The sequence below is a fragment of the Pinus tabuliformis genome, chromosome J (assembly GCF_031772625.1).
Source record: "Pinus tabuliformis cultivar Carrire ecotype Pingquan chromosome J, CPIR1, whole genome shotgun sequence".
NCBI classification, from domain to species: domain Eukaryota; kingdom Viridiplantae; phylum Streptophyta; class Pinopsida; order Pinales; family Pinaceae; genus Pinus; species Pinus tabuliformis.
In genome coordinates, this window is record NC_142295.1 from 94963368 (window position 1) to 94990524 (window position 27157).

General features: G+C 38.1%; 1 protein-coding gene across 3 annotated transcripts in view; it reads right to left on the reverse strand.

Moving 5' to 3' along the window:
- Positions 1–27157, reverse strand: part of CHR4 (chromatin remodeling 4) — a 349593-nt gene that overhangs the window by 90137 nt on the left and 232299 nt on the right. For all 3 annotated transcript variants that reach the window (XM_089377269.1, XM_089377268.1, XM_089377270.1), the window contains one exon: positions 6043–6203. In XM_089377269.1, coding sequence (XP_089233395.1) covers positions 6043–6203 — 161 coding nt within the window. The remainder of the gene's footprint in view (positions 1–6042; positions 6204–27157) is intronic.

Consider the following 27157-nt stretch of genomic DNA (forward strand, 5'->3'; position numbering starts at 1 on the left):
TGATGATCTATAGATGTTGTGACTGTATTTTGTTTATTTCGGTATTTAAATGTTTTAAATAACTTGTTCAGAATTTACAAGTAGAAGAAATAAACTAGCAAAATACAGATTAATTTTCTAACGGATAGACTTAGAAAATTCAACATAGAGAACTAGGTTCTCAAACCTCTCACACAAAGACAATGCACAAACCCAATATTTCCCAAATGATCTCCTCCTCCTCCTTTTAAAGACTCCATAAATAGATCTCCAATCCTCTAAAAGCGTCTTATTTTGATTATTTTAATATTATTCTAGAAGCTCCCTTTTTGACTCCATCTAAGTGACTTTTAATTATATTTTATTTCAGTAAGTAATTTTTTGCCATTTTTCCTTCAATTAATTATTTCCCCTCCTTTTATTTAATTAAGTGACTAATTAAAATCACGTTTAATGTAGGAAAATGGTAAATCGCTCACCATGCTTCATCTAGCCACTGGAAGTTTCTTCTCATCATCCCATCCTGTAGATCTTCTCTTTCTTATTCCAACAAGCCATTACATTGAGGTATTCCATCAAATATTCCTTCCAAAATGGCACCTCAAGCGTAATTAATTGAGTCAAGCCCAGTAACAATCCCATTTTATGAAAGTTGTCAGAATGCAACGGAACACAAGGCAAGTTGTGCAAATGATGGGATCTGGCAAGCGAATGGCATCAAACCCTATAAAAACTCCACAAAACACCTCCTTGACCCCTAATGATGTAATCCTGCTCCCGCAGCCTGGCCATCACATACCCTGGAAACCCATCCTGGCTGTACTATAGAGAAAAATAAAAATGGGAACATGACATAATTCGTCTTCTTGAGATAGAAGCCTTGGCCTCCAAAAATTTTGAGTACTAAGTGGCCTCCGAAATGAGGCAAATCAGTTTCCAAATGTAACAACTCTTGGTCTCTTCCAATGACTGAATCCAATCTCCAAATTTAGCTACAAAATTTCTGCCCTCATAGAAGAGAAACCTAGCAAATGAAATAAGGTGTAATTCAGCCTCCAAGTAAGGGTTTCGGCCTGCTGATAAAATTGTATAAACTCCGTATGCTACAGTAGATTCGGACTTCCATAAAATATGTTCTTAGCTTCTATGATGATTAAATATGCTTGACAAACTTCTTCAAATACTTCATGAATAGCCATTTCTTCAAACAACTTAATAGCAAACAGTAAACACTGGATTCAAAATGGACAATATATCACATTGAACCTGACTTATCCATTTCTGGATATTGAAGATCAGCAAGGCAAACTTCTGCTACAGCATATGCTAATACAGTCCAATGATTTCCTTAGACGACTTTTGACAAACACTTGGCAAACAAGACTTTCTTCAGACAGTTTGATTGCAAGCTTTTCTTCGGACAAATTGAGGACAGATTTATAAGGACTGACAAAATTGTTGCAAGGACAGAATTAGAAAGAGAAGTATATATGAACCTGGGGACTGCAAATAACTTAGTCTCCAATATAATACCGGCACAGTGAATAGCCTCCAACAGTAGAATTTGGGCTTGTGATATGAGGAGGTTCAGCCTTCAATGAGATAATATAACAGAGCCCTGGCCTGCTAAGCACTGAGTATCTTGTCCTTTAATAAGTCTGGATATCAGCTCCCCCCAAGACAAGTAAATTCAATCACAAATGTGCAAATTTCTTTCACAAATCTCAAGCTTTTTCTTTGATACTTTTTAACAAACAGATAATGTACAATGCTTTCATCAAACACTTGGCATAACAAGTAAAATACTTGGAACAGCAATACAAGCGAGAGGCAAATCATCACTTTATTATTTGGATTGGAAAGTTGTTATAATTAAGAACAAGATAGAATAGCTTCCTTTAGGAATGATAGCAGCACAAGCTCAGCCCAAGTCTGATATGCACAACCCAAAAATTTGTCTCCAAAAATGCCAGGCAACACTAAGTTCGACCTGGGTACAGATAGAAGATTATTGGCTTGAGAAATACCCTCAGCCCTAGCCAATAATGAGGATTCTTGGCCTCTGCAACAAGAAATAATTCATCCCTTCTCTAGGAAAAACTTGGCCCCTTGAGAATAAAATGAATTTTTCCTCCTGCAAATGAAGAATTGTGTTGAAGAATGCCTGCAATACAATAATAGCCAACTAGGGTGGCTATAAGGAACCGCTGAAATTGACAAGACTTTAGCTAGGGTGTTTGTGAGAATCACCAAAACTAATTTCTCTTTGACACCTCCAAGAATAATCCACAAAAGAATCTACAACTAAGAAACCCACAGGCTGGCAGGAAAACCAGCTCTGAGACCACTGTAATATCCCAAATAAGAAAATTTCTAACGATGCTGGGATATTATAAAAAAAAAAATTGTTTATTTTCAATTCTTTTAATTTTGAAAATTTACAACAACAATTTTCACAAAATTGCAGAAGCAATCAGAAAAAGAAACACATCAAATTTAGTGAAACGGATCAAATGTTGGAAACTCAACTTTAATTATATGATATATGCAATTACAACAAAAATAGCTGAGATAGAAAAAGAAGAAATGAAGCACTAGTTGAGGAGATAGAACAAGAAGAAATGAAGCACTAGTTGAGGATCTAAATGATCCTCACTCCAATATCCTCAACTAGTGCTTCATTTCTTCTTGTTCCATCTCAGCTATTTTTGTTGTAATTGCATATATCATATAAATAAAGTCGAGTTCAGCGGAAGAAATGAAGCACTAGTTAATGGAAATCCAAGGGTTTTCATCCTGAGGCTTGCTGATGCCGGGAACTCCATTCTCCAAACCTCACTATAACAAATGAACAACCAAACCAAGATGTCCCAAATGATCTCCTCCTCATCCTTTTGAAGACTAGATAGATAGATCTCTAATCTTCTATAAGTATTTTATTTTGATTATTTTAATATTATTCTAAAAGCTCCACCTTGACTTCAACTAAGTGACTTTTTAGTTTTATTTTATTTTACTTAAGTCACTTTTGGCCTTTTTCCTTCAATTTATCATTTTCCCCTTCTTTTATTGAATTAAGTGACTAATTAAAGTCACTTTTAATCCAGGAAAAACGTAAATCGCCCACCATACTTTCTCTGTCTGCCAAAGTCAATTCTCATCATCCCATCCTGTAAATCTTCTCATTTCGTTTCCAACAAGTTGTTAGTTTCTATAACATCAAATGTGTTCTAGCCATGAAATTTGGTGGAGAGGCTAGAATACATGAGATCTCCAAAATCCAGAAATCGTTTCTAGAAATTCCACCAAGAGATGACTTAATTAGATTATTAACCAATTATTTTAATGTTTCTTAGGTCTAAACTTAGGAAAACTAGTTAATATATCAGAATTAATTAAGTCAAGGTGAGAATTCTCTAGAAACTCACACAGATCGATCCAGAAATGATCTGAACCATCGATTCAAATTTAATCTTGGTCGTTGGAGTCCCAACAGAGAGATATAAGAAGGGATCGATATGGTGATGGAGAATGCACCAAAGTCACTTGGAGAATTCGATTTTCCAGAGTAGTAACAGTTAGTTGTCAAAGAGTTTGAGCTACAGGGAGCACAGGGACAGGACGTTGGAGGAATATTTCTACGTCTAGTGAGTGCATTTGCAGAGAGGCAGAAAAGCCACAGTGAGGTTGATGCAGGCACTGTGCAGTAGCCTCTAAAAGCAGTTCGATTTGCAAATTCATTTCAATGTTCCGGTGGCAGAAGAATTTTGCAGAGACCGAGAGAAGCATTTCTAGAGTCAGTGGCAAACAGAGGAAGCACCTCAAATTGAGATCCAGGGCATATGAATTAAATCCTGCGCAAAGCCCACGCAAAGGGTGATGCAGGGTAATTCGTAGAGGGTTTCAGAGGCCAGTCTTCAGTGCCGGATTTGCCTTTGAAGTGAGCAAATTTCCTCACTAGATTTTTTCTAGTATTTTTCTCTATTGTACTCAGATTTGGTTGCTGCATAATAATAAAACCCTCAGTTGTTGCACCGGTTTTTCCAAGTTGGGTTTTTCTAGGGACATTTTTCCAAAAATAACGGTGTCATTTTTACTGCGTGGGTGTGCTAGTATTTTCTCAGTTTCCAATGTTATTACTTCAGCAGTATTTTATTTTTGAAGGTTGTAGTGTGACTTTTTCAGCATTTGTCATAGCAAATAAATTGTTAAAATTAAATTAACAATTAGGAGAATAATTTCTAGTTACTGCAATAGATGAAATTTTCACACAAGCTATTAAACTAAGGTGTTCCATCAAATATTCCTTCTAGAATGCCATATTAAGCGTAATTAATTAAGTCAGGCTCAATAATAACCCGGTTTTACGGGAATTATCGAAATGCAACGAAACCAAAAGCAAATTGTGCAGAATTGACCTTGATGATGGAATACGTCAAGCGAACGTCGTTGGATCCCATAAAACTCCTCAAAACCCCTTTGGGACCCTTGATGATGTAATTCTGCTCCTGTGGCCTAGCCATCACATATCATGGAAATCCATCCTAGTTGTACTATAGAAGAAATTGAAAATGGGAACATTACATTACCATGTGGAACCTAAGACAAATAAACATTTGATCTTTCGATGCTCCATTTATCATAAGAAATGTGGTAGATACTACCATCTATCCATAGACTCAATGCTCTTTAGAACAACACTAGTACATTTTAAGGAATAGGGACATGTAGCCCTTTTCATTATAGACTTGAATTAGCATATGAGGAACCTCCTCAACAAAGCTACTACCCCAATATCTTGTATCTATCTCATTGCATTCTTCTTTCAAGGCATATGGGATTCCACCCTAAATTCATCTCAAGACCAACACCACATTCATTAAGTCCACTAAATGACTACACAGATCCAACAACATACCACCCCAACAGCATTCATTACCAACTTATTTCAACCTTGGATGATAGGACTGGATGTTGATGATTTAATCCAAATGACATGACCTGCTTGCATTCTCATTTATATGTTGTTTTTGAACAATACTCAATGATTGAATGTTTCTTACCCTTAATTTTTTCAACTCTTTAGCGGATACAATTAACACATTAGACTATCTTTGTTCAAATATGTATATGAATTTTCGATGGAAACAGTGAACTACACTTCAATCTAGAGATATGTGTGGGACAAACAGCTTGTGGTAGCTCATAAACCCAAATGTGGAACTATGCAAGAAATGCCTCCTCCATATCCCAATAGTTACAATTAAAAGACTAAATCAAAGCTAAAGCAAAAGTCCACATATTCAAAACCAACCATATCTCTAACTACCACAATTTTTATGTTTAAACATTACATCTTCATGAACTTTATAATCTTGAAATTTTGCATAGCATGCATATATCATGTTTGTAAATCATGAAATTTGATATAAATTTTCAAACTTTGTTTCTTCCTTTTATTACAAATTTTAACTTGTGAGCTTCACACAACTAGGCCAAAGAATAATATTTATTCTTCTGAAGTCATTGTTGTATCCATACACCTTCCTATCCCCAATATTTGCATCCTAAACCTTTAGCATTTATAACAAAAGAAGGCAATGAAATTGCGATGTTTTGAAATATCTTAAAAACATGTCACGGCCATTTTGATCCTATAGTGGGATTATGCATAGAATGTATATATCATAATTGTAAATCGGGAAAACTAATATAAACAACATTCTTTCTCGGGAAGCTCTTGTTATTGTATCCATAGCCCTTATACAAATATTTTAGCATTGTAACAAACTAAAGCAATAAATTGTATGTTTTGAAATATCTTGAAAACATGTCAAGGTCATTTTATACCTATGAAACAAGGGATGGCATTTCTAGTCCTCGAAGAGAACTTAACATTCAGCAAAAAGACTAAAATAGCTGCCTAGAAAGTGAGCAGAATTTAGATATCTCATACATGCTGGAGATACAAAACTATGATCATGATAGTTAAATCAGACAGTCAAACTAAAATTGATTTAAACCTCTTCAATATGTAACCCTTGATTTATTTTAAGACCTTACCTTCTGCGCAAAAGTTTATCCCAGTCATTCTCCTCTGTGCCATTAGGACTAGTTTCCATTTTCTTTTGTTCTCCCTCAATGCTTGTGTCAACAACAATATTAGCACCCAAATCACCACCCTCTTGCTCATCTGTTGTTTCATGTTCATTCCAATCCAAAGCCTGGTAATAGTGTAAAAGAAATATTAAGAAAATTTTCCTAAACCTGGTAGATAGATAGCAGAAGTACCTTTCAAAAGAATAAAATATTTGATCTAAACAATAAAATATTTTTTCACTTCATTTTTCTCTGTTTCATATTTCTATAATTTCATTTCCTAAGCTAATTTGTTCAGATGGAAAACATACCATCAAACATTAAAAACAAAATAACTTGTCAAAACATATTATGTATTCCATGGTATCAAGCCAAGAGCAAAGACATGAAGAAAAATGTCATAAAAGAATCAAAATATGCACATCCTAATCTAATCAAAGCCATAAATCAAAGATAGTGAATTTAAAGAAAGAGGAGAAATTGAAAACAGGAAATATTTCAGTAATAAGAGAAAAAGTAAAACAACAAAACTCTTGAGAGAAAAGAAATTTAATGTGATAAAGCAGCATCAATAAGAGAACTAGTTGGATAAATCATAATACTACACCACACATTTTAAGAGAGAGACTTTGAGTTTACATAAAATGCCTCTGGACTGCAAATGCCCAATCAACTTATAAAGGAGGATGATTCCCAAGAGACTACATGAGAGTGTTATGTGATTCTGGTATGTAAGGAAACTCCGTGAGTCATTAGGGGAGATGACCACATCCTATTGTTTTCTTGGAGGTGGTGTTCTCTCCTCTTCTTTTGCCATGAATATTTGTTGTCACCTAAGTCACAAGACAAGTGCTCCCACCTCCCCCCCCCCTTGTGTCCCGTATTTCACATGTCAAACATGACGCATAGGTAACACGTGTCCAACACGAATTTGACTCATGTCATGTTCATAGGACACGAGTTTGACTGGTGTTATACACGAGTCCTACTACTGTCCCAAAATTTGGACATGTATCTAGTTAAAAGAAGAGAAACCAAAAAAAACAAAAAAAAAAAAAACCTAAAATAGATTTACTGCCTCATTCTCGCGTAATTCAGTCACAGGTTTGGAGCTCTCAAAGGTTTTGGAGTGCAACTAAGGGCAATTAAACAATGTTAGAAATGATTCCAAGTTAAATCCTTAAATTAACAGTCTTCAAGATTGGGGGGATTACAATGTTTCTGTTGGCGTGTCATGTATGAGGGTATGGAACTAGCATTAATTGAGAGGACCAAGCCCTCTATGTACCTCGATGTTGGTGGCATTGCTTGTTGAACTCCTTTGTCATGACCCTAGTAAAAATGTAGCCATCACTCCAACAAAATCTCGATTTTACATATTAAGTTTTTTCTATCTTATTTTAATGCTTTGAGGGCAATATTGATGATATGTAGTACTAGTTATTTGTTTTAACATGATTCTTTTTGGACCATAGAGGCCAATTGGCCTATTTGTTGATGTATTTTTGGTTCAGAGATGGATTGCACTCAATGCTATTTTGGTCATATGCATTAGTTGTGTGATTGAATTTGTACCATCATCATGTAAATGTTTTATATATCTCATATTTTCGGTGCAATTCACTACATTTTTATATTATTTGATATAAAATGTATAACGTGTTCTCTGTGTCATGTTCCGGGGAGTCACTGTGTCATGTGTCGAATACTTGCATTTTTGTGTCCTCTGGGTCCCATGTCCTCATGTCATGTGACTTCTTAGGTTGTCACTAGTTCCATGGGAATGACACCATCATCTTTAGGGGGTTGTGTCCCATTGACTTACTTCTATATTGCCATTTTTGAGTCTGTGTTTGTGTTCGGCTTTGACAAAAATAAAATTCCACATAAATATAAAAAATAAAAATAAAAAAATTATTCAAAAAAAAAAAAAAAAAACATTCAGCCAAAAAATTCGATATAATTCACCATTAAGTCTAAACATTTCTTTTTTCCGAAGGAAACATTCTAGGGAAACAAAGATAATGCTTCCACGCATTCATAGACAGCATCCCCAAAAAACTTATCAACACAAACTAGTGTAGCTAACCCAGGAAGATTCAAGCCAGACATCTGCTGTCCTCAAACTAGCCAAATGCCTAACAATGTTAGTAGCATGTCTTGGGCAGATGGTTCAACTAATTGACCTAGCCTTTGATGCTAGTTTCCATTAAATACATTACATAAATTAATTTTAAATTATACAGTTCTTTCTTATATAATATAACTTCTATAAACCAATAAAAATACTAAAATTTAGCTTGTTCGGTTACCTGAAGTGGTTGAGTGCTTTGAGCTTTCATGCCAGAGGTCTCGAGTGCCTAACAATATTAGTAAGATGTCTTGGGAAGATGGTTCAACTAATTGACCTAGCCTTTGATGCTAGTTCAAAAGAATAAATTGATATAAGTATTTTTAATTAAATACATTACATAAATTAATTTTAAACTATATAGTTCTTTCTTATATAATATAACTTCTATAAACTAATACAAATACCAAAATTTAGCTTGTTGTGTTACCCAAGTGGTTGAGTGCTTTGAGCTTTCATCCCAGAGGTCTCGAGGTCGATTCCCTGAGCTAATTGCCTCTGTTGTGTGCCTTACTTGATCTCCCTATCGGAATATGTGCCATAATCAACACCAATGAGTTTGCAATTTGTACCACCAGCAAAATGAAAGGAAGTGCCCTAGAGTTTTCCCATAAGATTTTCCTTGGGCAAAGAAAATATTAAAGTTCAACTATAATTAGTTGATTGTATAGATATATAAATCAAATTATTAAATATATCAGTTTATATTATAGTACATATAACTTAAATCTAATATATATATATATATGGTCTAAGTTTCAATTATATTTAATTATAACTTATATATTATAATACCAAAGGAAGGACCTGTAAACAGTAGGGCTATAGCATATCTGCCTCATCAGCACAGATCCTCTACAGAATTATAATAATTGTTTCTCTGCAATTAATCTCGATCTGAGATCAAGCTTTTTTCCTCTGCATGAATGGGTATCCTTGTTCTGTTGGTGTTTGAGCTTCGTTTGTCTATTGATACTGCCAACACTGACACTCAACCAAGGATACAAATTAAACTCTTGTATTAAAATAGCAAGACACTCAATGTTCCAAGCTCAAACTACCCATGGAAAATTAAACATTCATAGATTCATATGTTGCAACAGAATTCCAAGCACCATGTGTATTAAAATATTCCAATCCATTGCTGAATTAACATCTCCTCAAATTAGGGACGGCATGCGCAAGGGGGCTCATCTACAACCTCGAAGGAAACAAAGAAATCTCATATTCATCAAACTCGGGCATCACTTCCAACAATCAAGTTGAGAACTATGCTCTCATTGGCATTGCACTGGCTTCCTCTCACTGTGCAAAATCTGAAAATTGAGAGTGACTCCAAAAACACCATTTGACAACTATGCCTAGACAATAGTCCCACCAATTCCACTCGGAATTCTATTTTCATTTGCATTTGACATTTCCTCCCACTCTTACCCAAGTTAGCTTTTATCTACACTCCGATGATCATCAACTCTCTAGTGGATCTTCAAGCAAATAGGCATGTTTAGAAACAATGTTATCAGAATCGAACCACTGAACAAACTGGTAAACCCCCCAAAACAGGAACCGGTCAGAACCAGTAAAAGTTTGGAGCAAAATATCAGTCAACTAAAAACACACAAAATATTCAAATTTTAAAGAAAAACATATATATTCATACACATCTATATGAATCCAAACCATTTATACACAAATAACCAAAAGTTCTCATTTATACAGCATGGAAGTGTTGAATTTCGTAGCTATGGTCGGTCTTCATAATTTATATTTTAGCCCTTGAAATATATAATGAAAATGTAAGAGATATTATTCATGTCACTTTATTTAATTGGCCCTTGAAAAGATTAATGTAAGACATGTTCTTCATGTCGGTTTCAAAAGAGAAAATTTTGAATTTTGAATTTTTGGCTCCAAACTTGTCAAGACGGCCCCCTTCAAGTTAAGTCGGCCCCAGTGAAAAGACACCCATTCAGACAGGTAGAACACTATATATAAGGCACTCGACCTCCTCCACAAGGCACCATTCAATCTCTCTCATAACAAGATATATTTTGGGCATCCAAGCGAAGGAGAAGAAAGTTGAAGTAGGACGAAGAAGGATGAATTCATCTCTAGCATTTCTCTCTCTCCTTGACTTCACACGTGACTTTTTGGGCATATTCTGGGCAGCAGGTCGAACTTCTAGGCAACAATTTCTGGGCAGCATGGCTGAAATTTGGCCTAATCAGATCAAAGAGGGCCAAGGTTATTGGGTAGAAGATTGACTCGACAAGAGGGCTGGTTGACCAAGTTTGACCATAGCACTGAAGCTCAGTTTGACCATCATATTGACTAGCAGAATTAGGTCTCTCTTGTTGAACAAAAGAATTTCTCTAAAGAAAAGGTGGTTGGGGTTTTCCCCCAAGTGGGTTTTCCCACGGTAAATCTTGTGTTCTCTTTTGCATTGTGATCTATACTATCCTTGTGCATTTATGGTGGAATTTCTGAAGTGTAATTGCTTAATGATAAATTGAAAGTGCTAAAAGAATATTTACATCGTTAGAAGTAATTATCAGTATTTTAGAAATTAGTGCTTGTATCTATTGCAGTTGAAAAATCAACAGGAGGGGTGCACATAAGCAAAATAACACCGAGTTAAATCCATCTCTAAACCGAAAATACATCAACAAACAAGCTCTAGATGGTCTCTAGCATCCAAAAAGAATTATGCCACAAAAAAAACCTACATATCATAAAAAATCATTGCCTATATTGGGATATTCATCATCAATGTCCATCAGCCTCTGAGAAACAAAATAAGATAGAAAAATTCTAGCATGTCGGGTTAAGATTTTGTTTGAGTGATAGGTACATTTTTACTAGAGTCCTGATAGAGGGGATCAACAATCAATGCCACTAACATCAAGGTACATAGAGGGCCTGGCACTCTTGATTAAATGCTAGTTCCATACCCTCATACATGACAAAATCCAATGGAAACGTTGCAATCCCCCCCATTCATGAAATCCTAAAAACAGTTAAGTCTGTTGGATTTTCAGTGGGATCTAAAATTCTACTTTCTCCATATGAAATCCAATGAGGTCAGAACCACTCTCAAACATGCAGACTCAATTAATGGTAATGCTAAAAATTTAAGTAGAAGGGTCCTTGATAGCATTGTACAAAACTGGCCAGTTTGGTACCAAACTGACCTTTTCTAATCCATGACACCAGCTTGAACCGGTTTTCCCTAAAAAACCGTCAAATCGGCCCGTTCAGTCCAGTCTGGTCCGATTCTGATAACACTGGTTAAAAAACATGAGGGTCCAAGTTGTCAATGCACAACAAAGCTTTATCCCAATCCCACGATGAGCCTTCAAAACCTCTCATGAAAGATGTGTCTGTCAAGAAACATTTTGAATTTGAACCCATGCATAAGATGTCACCTCTGTCACCCCCCTCACGCCCTCATTATTTTGTGTTCATTGCAATAAACTCCTCTCATGCTGCTCAGCGAACTGGGGTGGGATCTTCCATGCTGTGATGGAAATAGTCATCTGGCGAATTAGTCATGCTCCTCTGTGGCCCTCATCCAGCGTGGTAAAGGCAATTATGCACACTAGATATCATTCTCGATGTCTATGTATTATCAGCATTCTCCTCGGTCACCACCCTTGCATGCCCACCTTCCAGTGCCATCTAGATTTCCTGTTTACCTCTCTCAATGAAATTGGCCCCGTTCAATTTGCAGCATCAGGACGGATCTGCAAAGCCTACTTGCAGTCAAGTCTGCTCTTGCTCAGTTGGAGGACGAAATTGTGGGCATCCACTCCTCTTCTCAATCCATGCATATTAACTTTGTCAACTTGGAAAATCAGCCGGGTACAATAATGGAAATCTTGATTCAGCAAACGGGTTTATTCAGCAAATCCAGGACATGATTATGGCGTCCATGGTATGCTCTCAGATATTAGCGTTGAGGGACAACAGGCCTCTGTGGGATGTCAATCCTCTGCCAATTCAGGCTTTCTTCTCCGACTAAAGTGAATGTTGTCCTCCCAACCCTCAACGCAGCTGTTCCAGAAGGTTCCTCCACTCAACCTGAACTCACTAGCTCTCCTAGCTCCACATGTTTTCAGTTAATGTTCTGGCTCTATACTACAAGACATTTAGCTGGATTTCACAGTCTACCACTCCCAAAACGGTTAGATAGAATCTCAGAACCTAATGTCTAGGTATGGCCCCTTTCAAACACAGCCCACTTCGGTAGTATGCATCTGGATGCAATTTTGCTAAATCAATACAAATCTACCAGTTCCCGTGAAAAAAAGCATCTCCTCAAGCTATTATTCACACATCCATGAGTCATTAGCTAAATATATGAATTTGGTTTATTTAAATGAGTTTCGTTGTATGTAATTAGTAAATACACAGACGACATTGCATGGCTACAGAAAGGATCAATACCAATGGCTTACACAATCAATGATGCCATGGATGTAACTACCATTCCTAGGCTCCAATGCATTAATAAGAGTGTTGCAAGTCAACCATCAACATGTTCAAGGAGCCATACAGCAGCACTCCAACAAATCAATGGATTAGGCAAATGCAAAGGGAGCCATATGGGCACAATATTAATTGAACAACCCAAGCAAATCATCAGTGAAAGTACCAATTGACTAACCAGTGAACAGAGCAATTGAAATAAGCATTGTAGCTTCAAAAGCATTGATTCAATTAAATATGGAATCAATCCCAACACTGAGGGAAATAATTGTAATGTCCCCATCCCCATAGGAAGCTTATGACAGAGTCTGCTAACCTAAAGTGCTTCCCGTAGGCTAAAGCAGTGAAATAATTAATAAGGGGACTTAAATTTGCCTAAGGAGACTTTATTAAAGAAGGAGAAAGGATGATATTTCTTACGCAAGATGGATGTCACTTTAACCTTATAAAGTAGAGTATCATAAAGTGACTTTATAAAAGTGAATTTAATAAAAAGAAAAAAAAATAAAGAGAGAAAAGGGAAGGTGAAGATGAAAAGATAAAAGGGAAGGCGGAGAAGAAAAGACAATCCTAAACTCATTAAAGAAGGGAATTGAGGAGACTCTAATTCATTTGTGCATTGTGTGTGAGTTTGGAGAAAGAGCTCTTGGAGAGAGTTTGAAGGAGAAGCTGAGGGTTTGGAACCCAAGCTGCCATACAAGACTTTGGTGTTGCAACGAAAAACCTTAGTTTGGGATTTGTGAGTGAAATCACTCAGATTTCACCATCGGAATACAAAGGAGAAAAAGATTTTCCAGAGATTTTGCCCAGAAGAGGTGTTATCAGTTGAATCTCTGATTTATTGTTCTTCATTTACCATCTTTCAGATTGAAATTGAATGTGTAGGAGCCAAAGGCCCAAGCTAAGGTTGAAGTAATTCATTGCTGGGGAGAGAGCATACCATTCTGCTGATCGAATCTTGAGAATAGAGGCTGTATTGTTGTGAAAAAGAGACAATGAGAGTTCTGGTCACTAATGGCACAATTTCCTCTTTTTACAGTGGTCCAAGTTTCACATTAAAGAGAATCTCAAGTATTTAGTGGGAGTCACTCATCCTTCTTGCCGTTGGACAAGATTATCTTGCTTTCTGGGCAGAGTGTTAGTGGCTGGGTTGTGCATGGTATTTCGAGGAGCTCAAACACAGTTACAGTCAAGTTATATCCTTTCCTAGCTGAGCGTGAGCCTGAATATATTATTCAACTTAGCCTGAGTCTTTATTTTCTTGCTGGTCATGGATTCTGAAGGTTACAGTAATGGGTGACAAGTCACTACTAAACACTTTTTCATTGCTGTAGATTCATTCTGGGCTGTGTGCTACCCCAAATACTAGTTTTGCATGGGATTCCAAGGCTATCACTAAGTGTGGACCTGCATATTAATTCATTGGACAATGTACACTTTAAACTGCTGCTGGAACAATGCTTCAAAGGAACCGTTATTGAAGTCTGTACATTTACTAAATCGCTGCCACTAAAAATCAGGTCCTATGCTTCTTATTTGTTCAGCGTATTCAGATTTAAAGGAGAACATTTATTTTATGGGTTATGTTGTTATGTATCATTAATGTCTTACTTTCTGAATTGATATAAGAGATGTATGTCTGTTATTTTGGAGTTGTTGGTACATATGAAGCATTAAATGTATTATCCTACAAATAAAAATTACAGTGAACACCTACAGCAGAGTGTAGGTAACATGTTTGAAGAAATTCATCACTGAAAACTCAAACAAAAACTCCGAAATTTTTAAGAAAAAACTAGCAGTGCTACAGTTTGGTATCTTACAATAATGGCAACATTTAAGGCAGCATTCATGTGATTGGTACTGTGTGTGTTCTCACAGCAATTAAATGTACCATAAACAACAGAATTCACCCTAGAGACCCAACTTGGAAAACCAGCATTTGATGGCTTATATTCATGCTTGAGGATATACACTCTCCATCAGATATTTCATATATTCTTACTCACTGGCAATATTTTGCAGGCAATGGCCTGGAGTCTTTGGCTGGGAGACAATCTTTGTTCGCCATGGGCAGGCCCCAATTTTTTTTTCCCAAGATTCAATTTTTCCATCTCTATTATATCAAACAAGCATCCTCTATTATAGAGCTGACTTAAAATGGCAACCATCAAATGATTTGTTTCATCTTCTTGTATCCTTTGGCTTTTGGCATTCAAGGTGACCATTGACTACACACTTTTGCAAGAATTTTCCTTTTCTCTATGTTTGGAGTTATTCAGATCCATTTTAGACCAGAGATGGCAAACAAAGGCATTATGTTTACGGATAAATGACATTTCATCTACCAATGAATGTACAAAAGCAATCCGACAACCACTCTGGAAACCATTTCAGAGAACCCACTTCAACCATAGCAGAGGACCTTCAAAGGCATACATACTAGAAATCCATTCATGGGACGGCTTATGCAGACATAGAGCACAATCAAAGGCATACAGTCAAGGCTGAACACTCTTCCCAACCAAAAAACACAGTCAAGAAGAAGTCATGGCTGACTTGCTCTCAAAAGGAAAACATGAGCATTGCATGTTGAAATTTCTAAGTTTGACACGTCAGAAATCCCTACTGCATTATCTGGTTTATTTTCTCCTACTTGTTATTTTCATTAACAAATTATTTATAAATATAAATACTGAAGATAAACACAAATGCAGTCCTAACACATATACAGATTAATCAATGAATGAATTGAATTGATATTCATGAGCAAATGAAGCTCAATAAGTAATACAGAGATATTTACAGTAATAGAAACATCAAGTTTCTATTAGGAAATAGAAACAACCAGTTTCATCTAAGAAACTCCTAAAATGATAAAAATAGCAACAGCTAATAAGAATGAGCATTAATCACTAAATAGCATTATTCTAATACCCTCCCTTAATGCTCAATCTATTTACAACACCGATAGACCCTCTGAATTTCACAAACTTATCAGGACCAAGAGGCTTGGTGAAGATGTTTGCGGGCTGCTCCGTTGTAGGAACATATCGCAACTGAATGGATCTGTCTTCAACAAGCTGGCGAATGTAGTGGCAATGGGTTTCCACATGCTTTGTTCGTTCATGAAAGACTGGATTCTTGGCAAGTTTGAGCACTCCCTGATTATCACAGAACAAGGGAGTAGGACCTGTCTGGGAAACATGCATATCCGCAAGCATACGTCGAAGCCAAACTGCCTCACAAGATGCCTTAACTGCTCCCCGATACTCTGCTTCTGTTGAGGAGAGAGCCACTGCCTGCTGCTTCTTACTAGTCCAGGTGACAGCACCGGATCCTAGACTAAACACGTACCCAGCTGTAGATTTACAGTCATCAACCGAATCGGCCCAGTCAGAATCTGTGTAACCACTGAGTATAGGATCGGAACTTCGAGTGTATAGAAGTCCATAATCAGGAGTGCCACGCACATAACGTACCACACGCTTTGCTGCTATCCAATGATCAGCCTTAGGAGCTGACATGAAGTGGGAAATGTAGCTCATTGCAAAACTGATGTAAGGTCTAGTGGCAGTAAGGTAGATGAGGCTGCCCACTAATTGCCTGAATAAAGTTTCATCCACAAGGGGGGAGGATGACAGAGCTGAAAGTTTGAGCCCTGGTTCCATAGGAGTCATGGCTGGTTTGCAATGCTGCATTCTGAACCTGTCCAAAAGATTTTTGGCATAATTGGACTGCGAGAGAAAGATGTTGTTCTCAATCTGCCAGACTTCAACCCCTAGACAGTAATGAAGAAGTCCCAAGTCTGTCATATCAAAGGTGTTGCATAAGTCTTGTTTGATCCCATGGATCAAATGTGCAGAGCTGCCAATAATGATAACGTCATCCACATAGACAACCACAAACAAAATATCATCACCAGTATGTTGGATATGCAGGTTTGTATCAGATGGGCTCCGCTAAAAGCCATGATTTGTCAGGTACTGATCAATTTTCATGTACCAAGCCCGAGGAGCTTGTTTCAATCCATAGAGTGCTTTAACTGATCTACACACTTTCTGTTCCTGACCGGCAACCTTGAATCCTGGAGGCTGCATCATGTAGACTTCTTCCTGTAAGTCACCATTTAGGAAAGCACTCTTTACATCCATCTGATGAACTTTCTAATTGAACTAAGCTACTAAGGCAAGGACAAGTCATGTGGTACTCATCTTGGCTGTAGGAGCAAAGGTCTCCTCATAGTCAATGCCTTCCTTCTGTGAGAACCCTCGAGCAATAAGACGAGCTTTATACTTGTCTAGGGTTTCGTCAGCTTTGTATTTCACTTTATACACCCATTTGCAGCTGATGGGCTTTTTCCCTGCAGGAAGATCAGAAAGGGTCCACGTGTGATTCTTCTGAAGACTCTAGAATTCAGCTTCCATAGCTTGTTCCCACTCAGATGTACCCTTTGCCTCTGAATAGGTTTGAGGCTCAAAAATACCGTGTAGGTTAGCCATAAGAGCAAAATTTACTATAGACTGTTGTTTGCTCTTATGTCTAGAAGTTCTACCTTCAAGGAGCTCATTGTCCCGGAGATCACCAATGGTTTTAGCCCACCATTTAGGCCAGAGAGTAGAGGAACCAATATCAGGAGGAGGTGGAGAAGGTTCAAGAACAATAGGAGCAGCAAGAGGAGGGTTATTTTCTGAAGGAAGCTCAGATAGTGTATTATCAAATACTGATGTTGCATCATCCCTCCCATCAGGTGGACCTACTGGAAGAAGAACACTGTGAGGCTAATCCTCAGAACACTGCTCAAAAGGAGAAGACTGAAAGAATCCTCTGTCTTCATCAAATACTACATCCCGACTGAAGCTAAGATGACCAGTGGCTATATCTATCAGCCTATAGGCCTTGTGATGATCATTGTACCCTGTCATCTGTTATGTAAAAAATTAGCTAACTTTAGATTTATTATTTAATTTTAATTTTAATTAGACGAAAGGGCACGATCATAAGATCATGCCCTTTCCCAAAGGGTGTCCATGGCGGTATATAAGCCAAGAACCCCATTGTAATCAATCATCATCTATCTATTCATCTTTTTAATAAAATATTTATATATAAATTTCTGTTTATCGAGAAGTTTTCACTTCATCTAGTATCAGAGCCAACACGAGACTGGTGACACCCACAAATTTTGCTGGCCATCAGGCCCTACGAGTTTTCATAAAATAACAGTGCGTGTGGGCTATTCGTGCTCTGTCTGGAGTGTGGTTGTTATAGGCTTTGCGGCTAAACAACAGCCAAGCGCAGGTTTTTTACAGGGCATACAGCTAACCGCGTACGGACAATTTCACACCAGCTAACCACACCGCAACATCGGGAGGTGCTACGCTCGGTGATAATTCGAACCATCAGCGGAGGACTTCTGCCATCGTGACCATCTCCGCTGACCTGTGGTGGGCTCTGCAGTGATATCCGCACAAGGGTGGATGGTCGTGCGGTCAACAATAACGTATCTTTAATTGATGTCACTGTTCATACATTCGAACGTGACTTTTCATACCTAACCGTTTATTAACGTGAATAACGTGACATATACATAACATTTATATAACGTTAATTTATATATATTATATATAACATATATATATATATATATATATATTTTATGTTATATATAATACATAATTTAATTTAGTTATAAGTTTTATATATATATAAAAAGTTAATGTAATTAATTAAAATTATTTTAATTAATTAAAAAGTTATATATATATATATATATATATATATATATAATTTAATTAATTAAAAGTTTTTTATATATATATATATATATATACATATGTTAATTTAATTAATTAAATTTATTTTAATTAATTAAAATTTATATGTATAAAATTTATTTTAGCTAATAAAAAAAAAAAGAGGAAAAATATTTTCGCTGGCAAATAAATACACGCCCCCGCAAACCCGCTCAATGTCGACAATGACAATGGTGGATTTCCAAAAAAAATTGTTGGATGCAGAGCATAAGATAAATAGCAACCACGATGAGGTCAATAAAAGATTAAATGAATTCCAGATCAAGCTTGGGGAGCAAGCTGATGAAATAAAAAATCTTCACGATACGACAAATCGAATAAAAATAAATATGGAAAATTACAATGTTCAGACAGAAGCAGGCATCAGAGAGGTCTTAACAATGCTGAAAATTCTGTGTAAAAGGTCGAACTGTACACCCGAACAACTACTAAAAGAAGGTGAAGAGAATCAAGAACACATCTCGTCAGATTCAACAAAGTCAACAGACTCTCATGAAAAAGTTGAATCCCCAAAAAAATCAGCGACACCCCACCAAGAAGCGAGTAACACAGCCTTCACAAACAAGCAACTCTGGGATAACTTTGCCAATCAACACCCTTTTTTCGCTCAACCATTAGCAACATACCAGCGAAGGGCCAAAGTTGAGATGCCTAAATTCGATGGAAACGAAAAAAACAATGTTGCATGGATAAATAAAGTAGAAGAATACTTTGAGATATATGACATCAATGACGATGACGAAAAGCTTAGGCATGCATCCATGAAAATGGAGGGAGAAGCATATAACTGGTATATGTGGTGGAAAAAGACAACACACGTCATTAGCTGGAGGAAATTTAAAGATGCATTCTTCAAAAGATTCCAAGGTGTAAAGGAAGAAGAGTTCTTTTCAAAACTCATCAAGTTACGACAAAAAGGAAGTGTGGACGAATACACTCAAGAATGGGAGACCTTAGTAACACGAGTACCTGGGTTATCAGAATCTCGTCTAATTCAGTCATACATCTCGGGACTCAAAACCCATTTACAAGCACAACTTGAGATGCATGACATTACATCTATAGAAGTAGCAAGACGAAAAGAAAAAACAGCCGAAAAGAAATCTGAACCAATATTTTGGTCAAAAGCAGAAAAAACTTATGCAAGACGAAGGATACCCCAGTATGTGGACTCCAATGATACAAGATATGTTCCACCACATCGTCGTGAAGATGAAAAATCTAATGTGGAAATGCAAAGGATAAAAGAGGGTAAATGTAAGCGTTGTGGTGAGAAGTGGGACCCCAAACATAGATGTGCTAAAGGAAAAGAACCAAAGAACCAATATGATTGTGAAGCAACCAATGATTCAAATAGTGAAGATTATGACATAGAAGACACAGAAGACACCCCAGAATTCTCACCAGAATTAGATGACGGAAGTATTCCGCAAGTGTCATTATCAGCTATGACAGGTATATCACAACCTCAGACTTTAAAGTTAAAAGGACACATAAAGAAGAACAACGTAGTGGTTCTCATCGACTCAGGTAGCACACACAATTTTTTAGATGCAACCGTGGCAAGGAGACTCAATATTTCTTCATTTCCCTTACCAAACATGAAAGTGATGGTAGCTAATGGTAAGAAGATTGAAAAGGTAGGGAAATGCCATAAGGTCAATTTGCAGATTCAAGACTTTAATTTAGAGTCTCCATTCTTCATGGTACCGTTAGGAGGAGTAGATGTAGTCCTAGGTATCCAATGGCTACGAACTTTAGGCACTTATGCCGCCAATCATCAAGTACAATTTATAAAATTCAAATGGGGAGGTCAGAAGTACAAACTACACGGATTCCAAGCACCAGAAAATCAAGTTGTATCATCATCTCAGATGATGAAGCTGAGTCGAAGAAGAGCACCTGCTTATGCAATACAATGTCACCAATTAGAAATGTTATCTGCAAATATGACTAGAGAAGAGTCACCAGGGATACAAGATTTGATTTGGAAGCATGAAAAAGTAATTAAAGACCTACCAATGAAGAGGCCGCCTAATAGGGAAATTGAGCATACAATAGAAGTCAAGGCAGGGTCAGACCCTGTCAACATCAAGCCATACCGATATCCACATCACCAAAAAACGGAACTTGAGAGATTAATCCAAGACCTTTTAAAGTGTGCGACCTTGATCATCTTGAAATATCTGATCAAGTGGAAGGACTTACCCGAAGAATACGCCTTCTGGGAGAATGAATCATTCTTCAACAACATCCGTCGTTACTTATGCTTTGAGGACAAAGCATTCTTTCGAGAGGAAGGCAATGTTATGTAAAAAATTAGTTAACTTTAGATTTATTATTTAATTTTAATTTTAATTAGATGAAAGGGCACGATCATAAGATCATGCCCTTTCCCAAAGGGTGTCCATGGCGATATATAAGCCAGGAACCCCATTGTAATCAATCATCATCTATCTATTCATATTTTTAATAAAATATTTATATATAAATTTCTGTTTATCGAGAAGTTTTCACTTCATCATCATGAGTTTCTGGCTTTTGGAATCCAACTTAGAGCGCTTAGCAACTGGAATCCAAACATATGCAACCAAGCCAAATACTTTGAGGTGACTGATCTTCGGTTTACGGCCAGACCAAACCTCTTCGGGAGTCTTCCCCTTAACAGCCTGAGTAGGTGATCAGTTAAGAAGATAGACAGCAGTAAATACTGCTTCAGCCTAGAATTTATTTGGAACACTCTTGTGTTGTAACATGGAACGAGCCATTTCAAAAACTGTACGGTTGTGGCGTTCGACAACATTATTCTACTGAGGAGTGTAGGGTGTAGTTAACTGGTGTTTGATGCCATGAGTATCACAGAAGTTGGAAAAAGCAGAAGAACAAAATTCCCCCGCGTTATCTATCCTAAGAGTCATGATATTACAGCCAGACTCTTTTTCAACTAAGGTTTTAAACTTCTGAAAGGTACTAAATACATTAGATTTATACTTTCTACTGAAATCATCTACAATAAGCAAAAAATATTTGCAACCAGCAATAGAAGATGTATTCATAGGACCACAAATATCAGCATGAATTAACTGGAGTACCTTAGATGCGCGCCAAGATTCTCCATCCTTGAATGAAGGCCGATGTTGCTTGCCAGCTTGACAGGTGTCGCATACTCCCAACTGCTGAGTCTGAATATCAGGTAACCCTGACACAAGTCCCTCCCGAGCATAGTTTTAAAAACCGCTCAGAAAAACCGGTAACCAGTCAAACCGGCCGGTTAGCTAGCTGGCCGGTCCGAACCGGCCTAAAAACCCGGTCAGATCCCTCATTTGCCCGAATTTTGGCCCTAACCGGTGAAAACCGGCCGGTTCCGTCCTAAACCGGCCGGTTTATGGCAAGCCCAACGATTCATGAAATAAGCAGTATTTGGTTCTGGTTTTTCGTGAAATAAGCAGTATTTGGTTCTGGTTTTTCGTTGGCATATTGAAGCAGTATTGTCTGAGGTCTTCAGCCCTCTTAGGGCACAAATTGACTGCATATTTTTGGCACAAGTTGAAACTTATTTTAGATCTGGAGCAAAACATCTTTGATTCAATTCTCTGAGCTTGTTCGAGACTATGACAGAGATCCCTTGTAGACTATTGAAAAGATTTTGGTGGCTGATAGAAGATACTTTTGGTAGAGGCTTACTCTGCCATTTCTGACACTAATCTGGTGTGTCATCCAAGGTTGTTCATTGAGGTTAAGAAAGGTTAACTGCGCTCTGTTTCGGCCTCCTCTTGACCATAACACTAAGGCTTACTCTTGGCATATGCTCATTGATCCTTAAGCGCATCTCTGAGCATCTTATTCAGCCTTCTGTCCAAGCCCTAATGCGAGCAGGCCTGTGCATCTTACTGTGATTTTTCATGGAGATTTTGAGGCATCGATCCAAACTTTCTGAGGCACCTTCTTTATGCCAGAGTTTTGGCATAATTCCTATGATGTTGACATTCTTCAGGGATTGAAGCTCCTTTGATGGCAGAGGTTACTCAGCACCTGTGGTAAGCCTTCTTTAATTTATTGGTTGCATTCCTTGTGGCAAATCTAAGACTTGGTGCGGACTGTGGTAAGGACCTTTTGTAGTCATACATCACGGTGACATACTCAGGCTTTTTGAGCCTTCATTCATTGATATAATCCAGGCATTTGTCTGAAGTATATTGAAGTATATTCAGACCCTTTGTTTGACAGAGCTTGCAAATGATCCATGACAAATCGGTGGCCAAATTCTTTTGTATTTGGCATTTGTTTTGACCTTCTGGAGCAAAGCAATTTTATGAGTCATCTCTTGTTGTCACAAGCCTAATCTGAGATCTGCAGCAGACTATTAGTATCCAGGGCCTATTGCAGGCATATCTGATGTCTGTTCTCTGAGCTTCAATTGTTTGATATCAACATATGCAATCAGGTTGCTTGACTGTCAGTGTCAGTGCCATAAACATTGACCAGAATATTCACCTTTGCATGGTATATAAATGAGCAAACTTTGCATATTTTGTCTCTATTGGGTTGGAATCATGGTTTTACATCTTAAAAATAGTTTTGTTTCATTAAAAATTAATTATTTAATGTATTTTTTTAAAACCGGTTCGTTTAGACCAAACCAGTCCCGGTTAGACCAGTTCCGGTCGATAAACCGGTTCATTAGGTGGACCGGTCCGGTCACCGGTTCCGGTTTTAAAAACATTGCTCCCGAGAGAGCTGAGAGAGATACTGCATGTTTATATGCCCATATCGCTGATGCCACAGAGTGCTGATGGGAGAAACATGAGCTGCTAGAGCCACTTCTAGAGAATCACCAATGTCAAGAAGCCTGTATAGACCATGATCCTCTAGGCCAACAGCAACGGTAAGACTAGTCTCCCTGTCGACAATGGAGCACTTGTGCGCACTGAACACTACATCAAGCTGAGGAGAGTTCCTCATAATCTGGCTGACAGACAGCAGATTAATTTCCATACCAGGAACATAGTACACATTCAGGAAGATGAGTGTGCACCCACCAGACTGGATCTGAACTGTACCTCTGCCAACCACTGTGTACTTTTCACCTCCGTCGAATACCACGGAATCACTGAAAGGTGAGAAGTCAATAAACCAGCCACACCTGTGAGAGAAATGGTGTGATGCACCAGAGTCAATGTACCATGCAGAAGACGGGACATGATCTGAAGACCTTTTAGCCATAAAGGCGTAAAAGGCAAATTCTATCTGCTCGGAATGTTCTGCAACATTCACTGTCTGATGGGGCCCTCCCTGTTTCTTCTGTTCAGAAGCAATCCTCTGTCGGCAATCTTTCTTCATGTGGCCGAACTTGTGACAGTAATTACACTGCACACTTTTCTTCCTAGCAGGATCAAAAGGCTGAGAAGAACCTTTCTGCTGAAAGGACTGAGAGGACTGATATTTGGCAGCAAAAGCATTTTCTGAGGAGGCTGATGAAGCACCACTACTAAACTGCTATTTCCAACGATCCTGCTGCAAGAGTTTGGTGCATAACTCTGGAAACTTCAGATCAACATTTGTGGTGGTAATGTTGAGTGTTTCTATGAAGTGTTCATAAGATTTTGGTAGACTTTTCAGAGGGATGACTACCATATCTTCTTCCTCCATGGTCCGACCAATGGCTTCGAGCTGATCTCGAATGTCTTTAATTTTGTTACGATGTTCCTGTAAAGACATATGTTCGTCCATCATGATGGAGAACAACCGATTCTTGAGAAAGAAAGCTCTGCTCTTGTCGGATGTCTCATGCAGTTCCTTCAAATGTTGCCAGATCTCAGCAGCTGTCTTGCCAGAAGGAATCTGCGGTAACTGATCATCAGTCACAGAGAGCTTGAGAAGCATAACAACCTCTCGATTTCAATCATCAAACTTATCTTTATCGATGCCAGTTGTACCAGGACGGAGCTCTTTGTTCAGAGAGAGTTGATCAAGATGCCTATATTCAAAAATAGTCAACATTCTTTGTTCAAAGATGTTATAATTTGTGCCATTAAAGTGCTGACTGCCTTCCAACATCAGATTTGTTAGCGAAGCCATCTGTACGTTTCCCAAGACACGATAAACAACAAAGGAGTTTGGCACAAAATTTCAATACAGATGCCACCTGATCTGGACAAAATCTGACAGGTGCTGATGTAATAGAAATAGACCCAAAAATAGTAATATTTATGGACAGATGATACCTATATCACGCCCAAAAAGAAAAAAGAAAAAAATTACCGGCCCCTCCTTGGTTTGCTCAACGGTCGTTGTTAAATGACGCGTATTGCTTTGTGTTGTGCGCACTGGTATATAGGTGGAGACATATGCTGCTACAGGAATGCCAAGTTCCAACTAACAGCGCGAAACTTTACTCCAGTAATAGGACTGAACACGTCCCTCTAATACTCCAAATCTCAACCTTTAAACCTCTGCAGCACATGCAAAACTTGTCTCTGATATGGCACGCAGTTCGAGAAATAGATGGAGAGCAATTTGAAACAGTCTCACGTCCTCAAATAATTCACGGAAATGTGCAAAACGCTGTAACGACTGATAATAATGGCGAACACACAGCCATCGCACGATCCTAACCGTCAGTCTGTTAATCACACGCAACCGACGCTAGCCGTCACTCTGTCCCGTCGTCGTTGCTTCTGCAGACCACGGAGAGAGATTTCATGAGCAGCAAAAAAAATTCCTCCAGCGCAGGCAAAGACACCTTGTGCGATGATAGCGACTACTGTGAAATGAAAATGCTATAGCGTGGATCGTCACTTGACCAGTAACCACTATTTATCAAGAACTCCACTGCGTGGGTGCTTCGCGTACCATGAGCAAATGCTCCCCTTAGTTTGAACCTCTAAGGATACACCGAACTCCTGTGTCTTCGACTTTACTGAGGGGTTTTCATATGATCCTCAAACAGTCACCCAATATTGCTTTCAATTAACAGAGCGTCGGCACCATGGAGCAGCACCATGAACAGCACGAGACTTCGTTCGCCAGAGAGAATTAGCGAGAACCCCTATAAGATGCCGAACAAGTTTTAACTTTATGCGGCTATCCACGGCATAAAAGACACGCCAGATTCTCGTGTTGGTCACGCTTACAACTTAAACTGCACACTCAGTAACGGATTCGAATTTCTGCGAAAGCCCAAAAACTAGACTGCGAGTTGCTGTGGTGCAACACAGTGGGATGATCAGTTGGAGGATCGACTCCAAAGTATACTCCAGTAATTAAGAAACCCTCGGAGTAGTCGGAACCCACGGCGCAAATTAAACAACGACGTCCAAAAAAAACAATTGATGCCCAAAAAAAAAATCAGATTCCAAGAGCAATTTCGAAATGATCCACAGAATGTTTCAAGCAATGAAAAATTATTTCGAAAGATACCTGTGCTCTAATACCATAATCAATCAATGAATTGAATTGATTTTCATGAGCAAATGAAGCTCAATAAGTAATACAGAGATATTTACAGTAATAGAAACATCAAGTTTCTATCAGGAAAAAGAAACAACCAGTTTCATCTAAGAAACTACTAAAATGATAAAAATAGCAACAGCGAATAAGAATGAGCATTAATCACTAAATAGAATTATTCTAATACAGATCAGCAACTGAAATAACTGAGACAAACACACAAGGGACACCATTATTTTTGGACAATCGTCCTCGAAAAAACCCAATGCACGAAAACTGGTGCAGCAAATATAAGGGTTTTATTATTATGCAGTTTCTGAATACAAGTTGGGTGCCAGAAATGGCTCATCCAATAGAGAATGCCCTCTGCAGTAGTATCTCTCATCGGAGACAGATATTTCGGCTGATCAATCACAGGATGAACGATCCCATAGCAACTATGGCAGCTTCCACTGCTCTGCATCACTTTGCAGGGACTGCGTCACCCTTCACGGCCCACCAGCACTCAATCTGCCCCACGAAAATTCTTTTGGCACTGCCTCTTGGCCCTGTGTCAGCTCTGCTAGCCTCTGCATCAACTCTCAGATCCTCTGTGTCACCCACGCTAGCCTCTTTAGCTTCTGCATAGCTCTCAGTTGCCTCTACGTCAGCCTCTCCAGGCTCTGTGCTATCTCTCTGGCACTATCTTTGCCTCTCTGCTATGCATTCTCGGCCTCGTGCCTAACTGCCCCTCACTGCAACAGATCACTAGGTAGATTCTCTCAGCAAAACCCTGCTCCAGAAAATCGAACTGACTGATCAATTTGGTGTATCTCCAACTGACCCTCAAGCCTCCTCTTATACTTTTCCTATTGAGTCTTCAACGGTCGAGATTAAGTCTCTAATCAACGGCTAAGATTAGATTTGGCTTGATCCATGTCATTTAGAACATTCTCACCCAGTTTTATATTAATACCCATTAATATTTTAATTTTCGTAAGTTTAGACTTAGAAACCCCATTAAAAATATTAATCATTTTAATATCTCACCAACCGGGTGGAATTTCCCCAAACCATTTCTGGGTCTTGGATAATCTTATGTGCCTTAGCCTCTCCACCAATTTTCATGGCTAGAGCACATCCGATGCTACCACAAATCAACATTACATTCATTTAATCTAGAAGATAAAAGAATTTCGAGACAAATTTCCTTTAA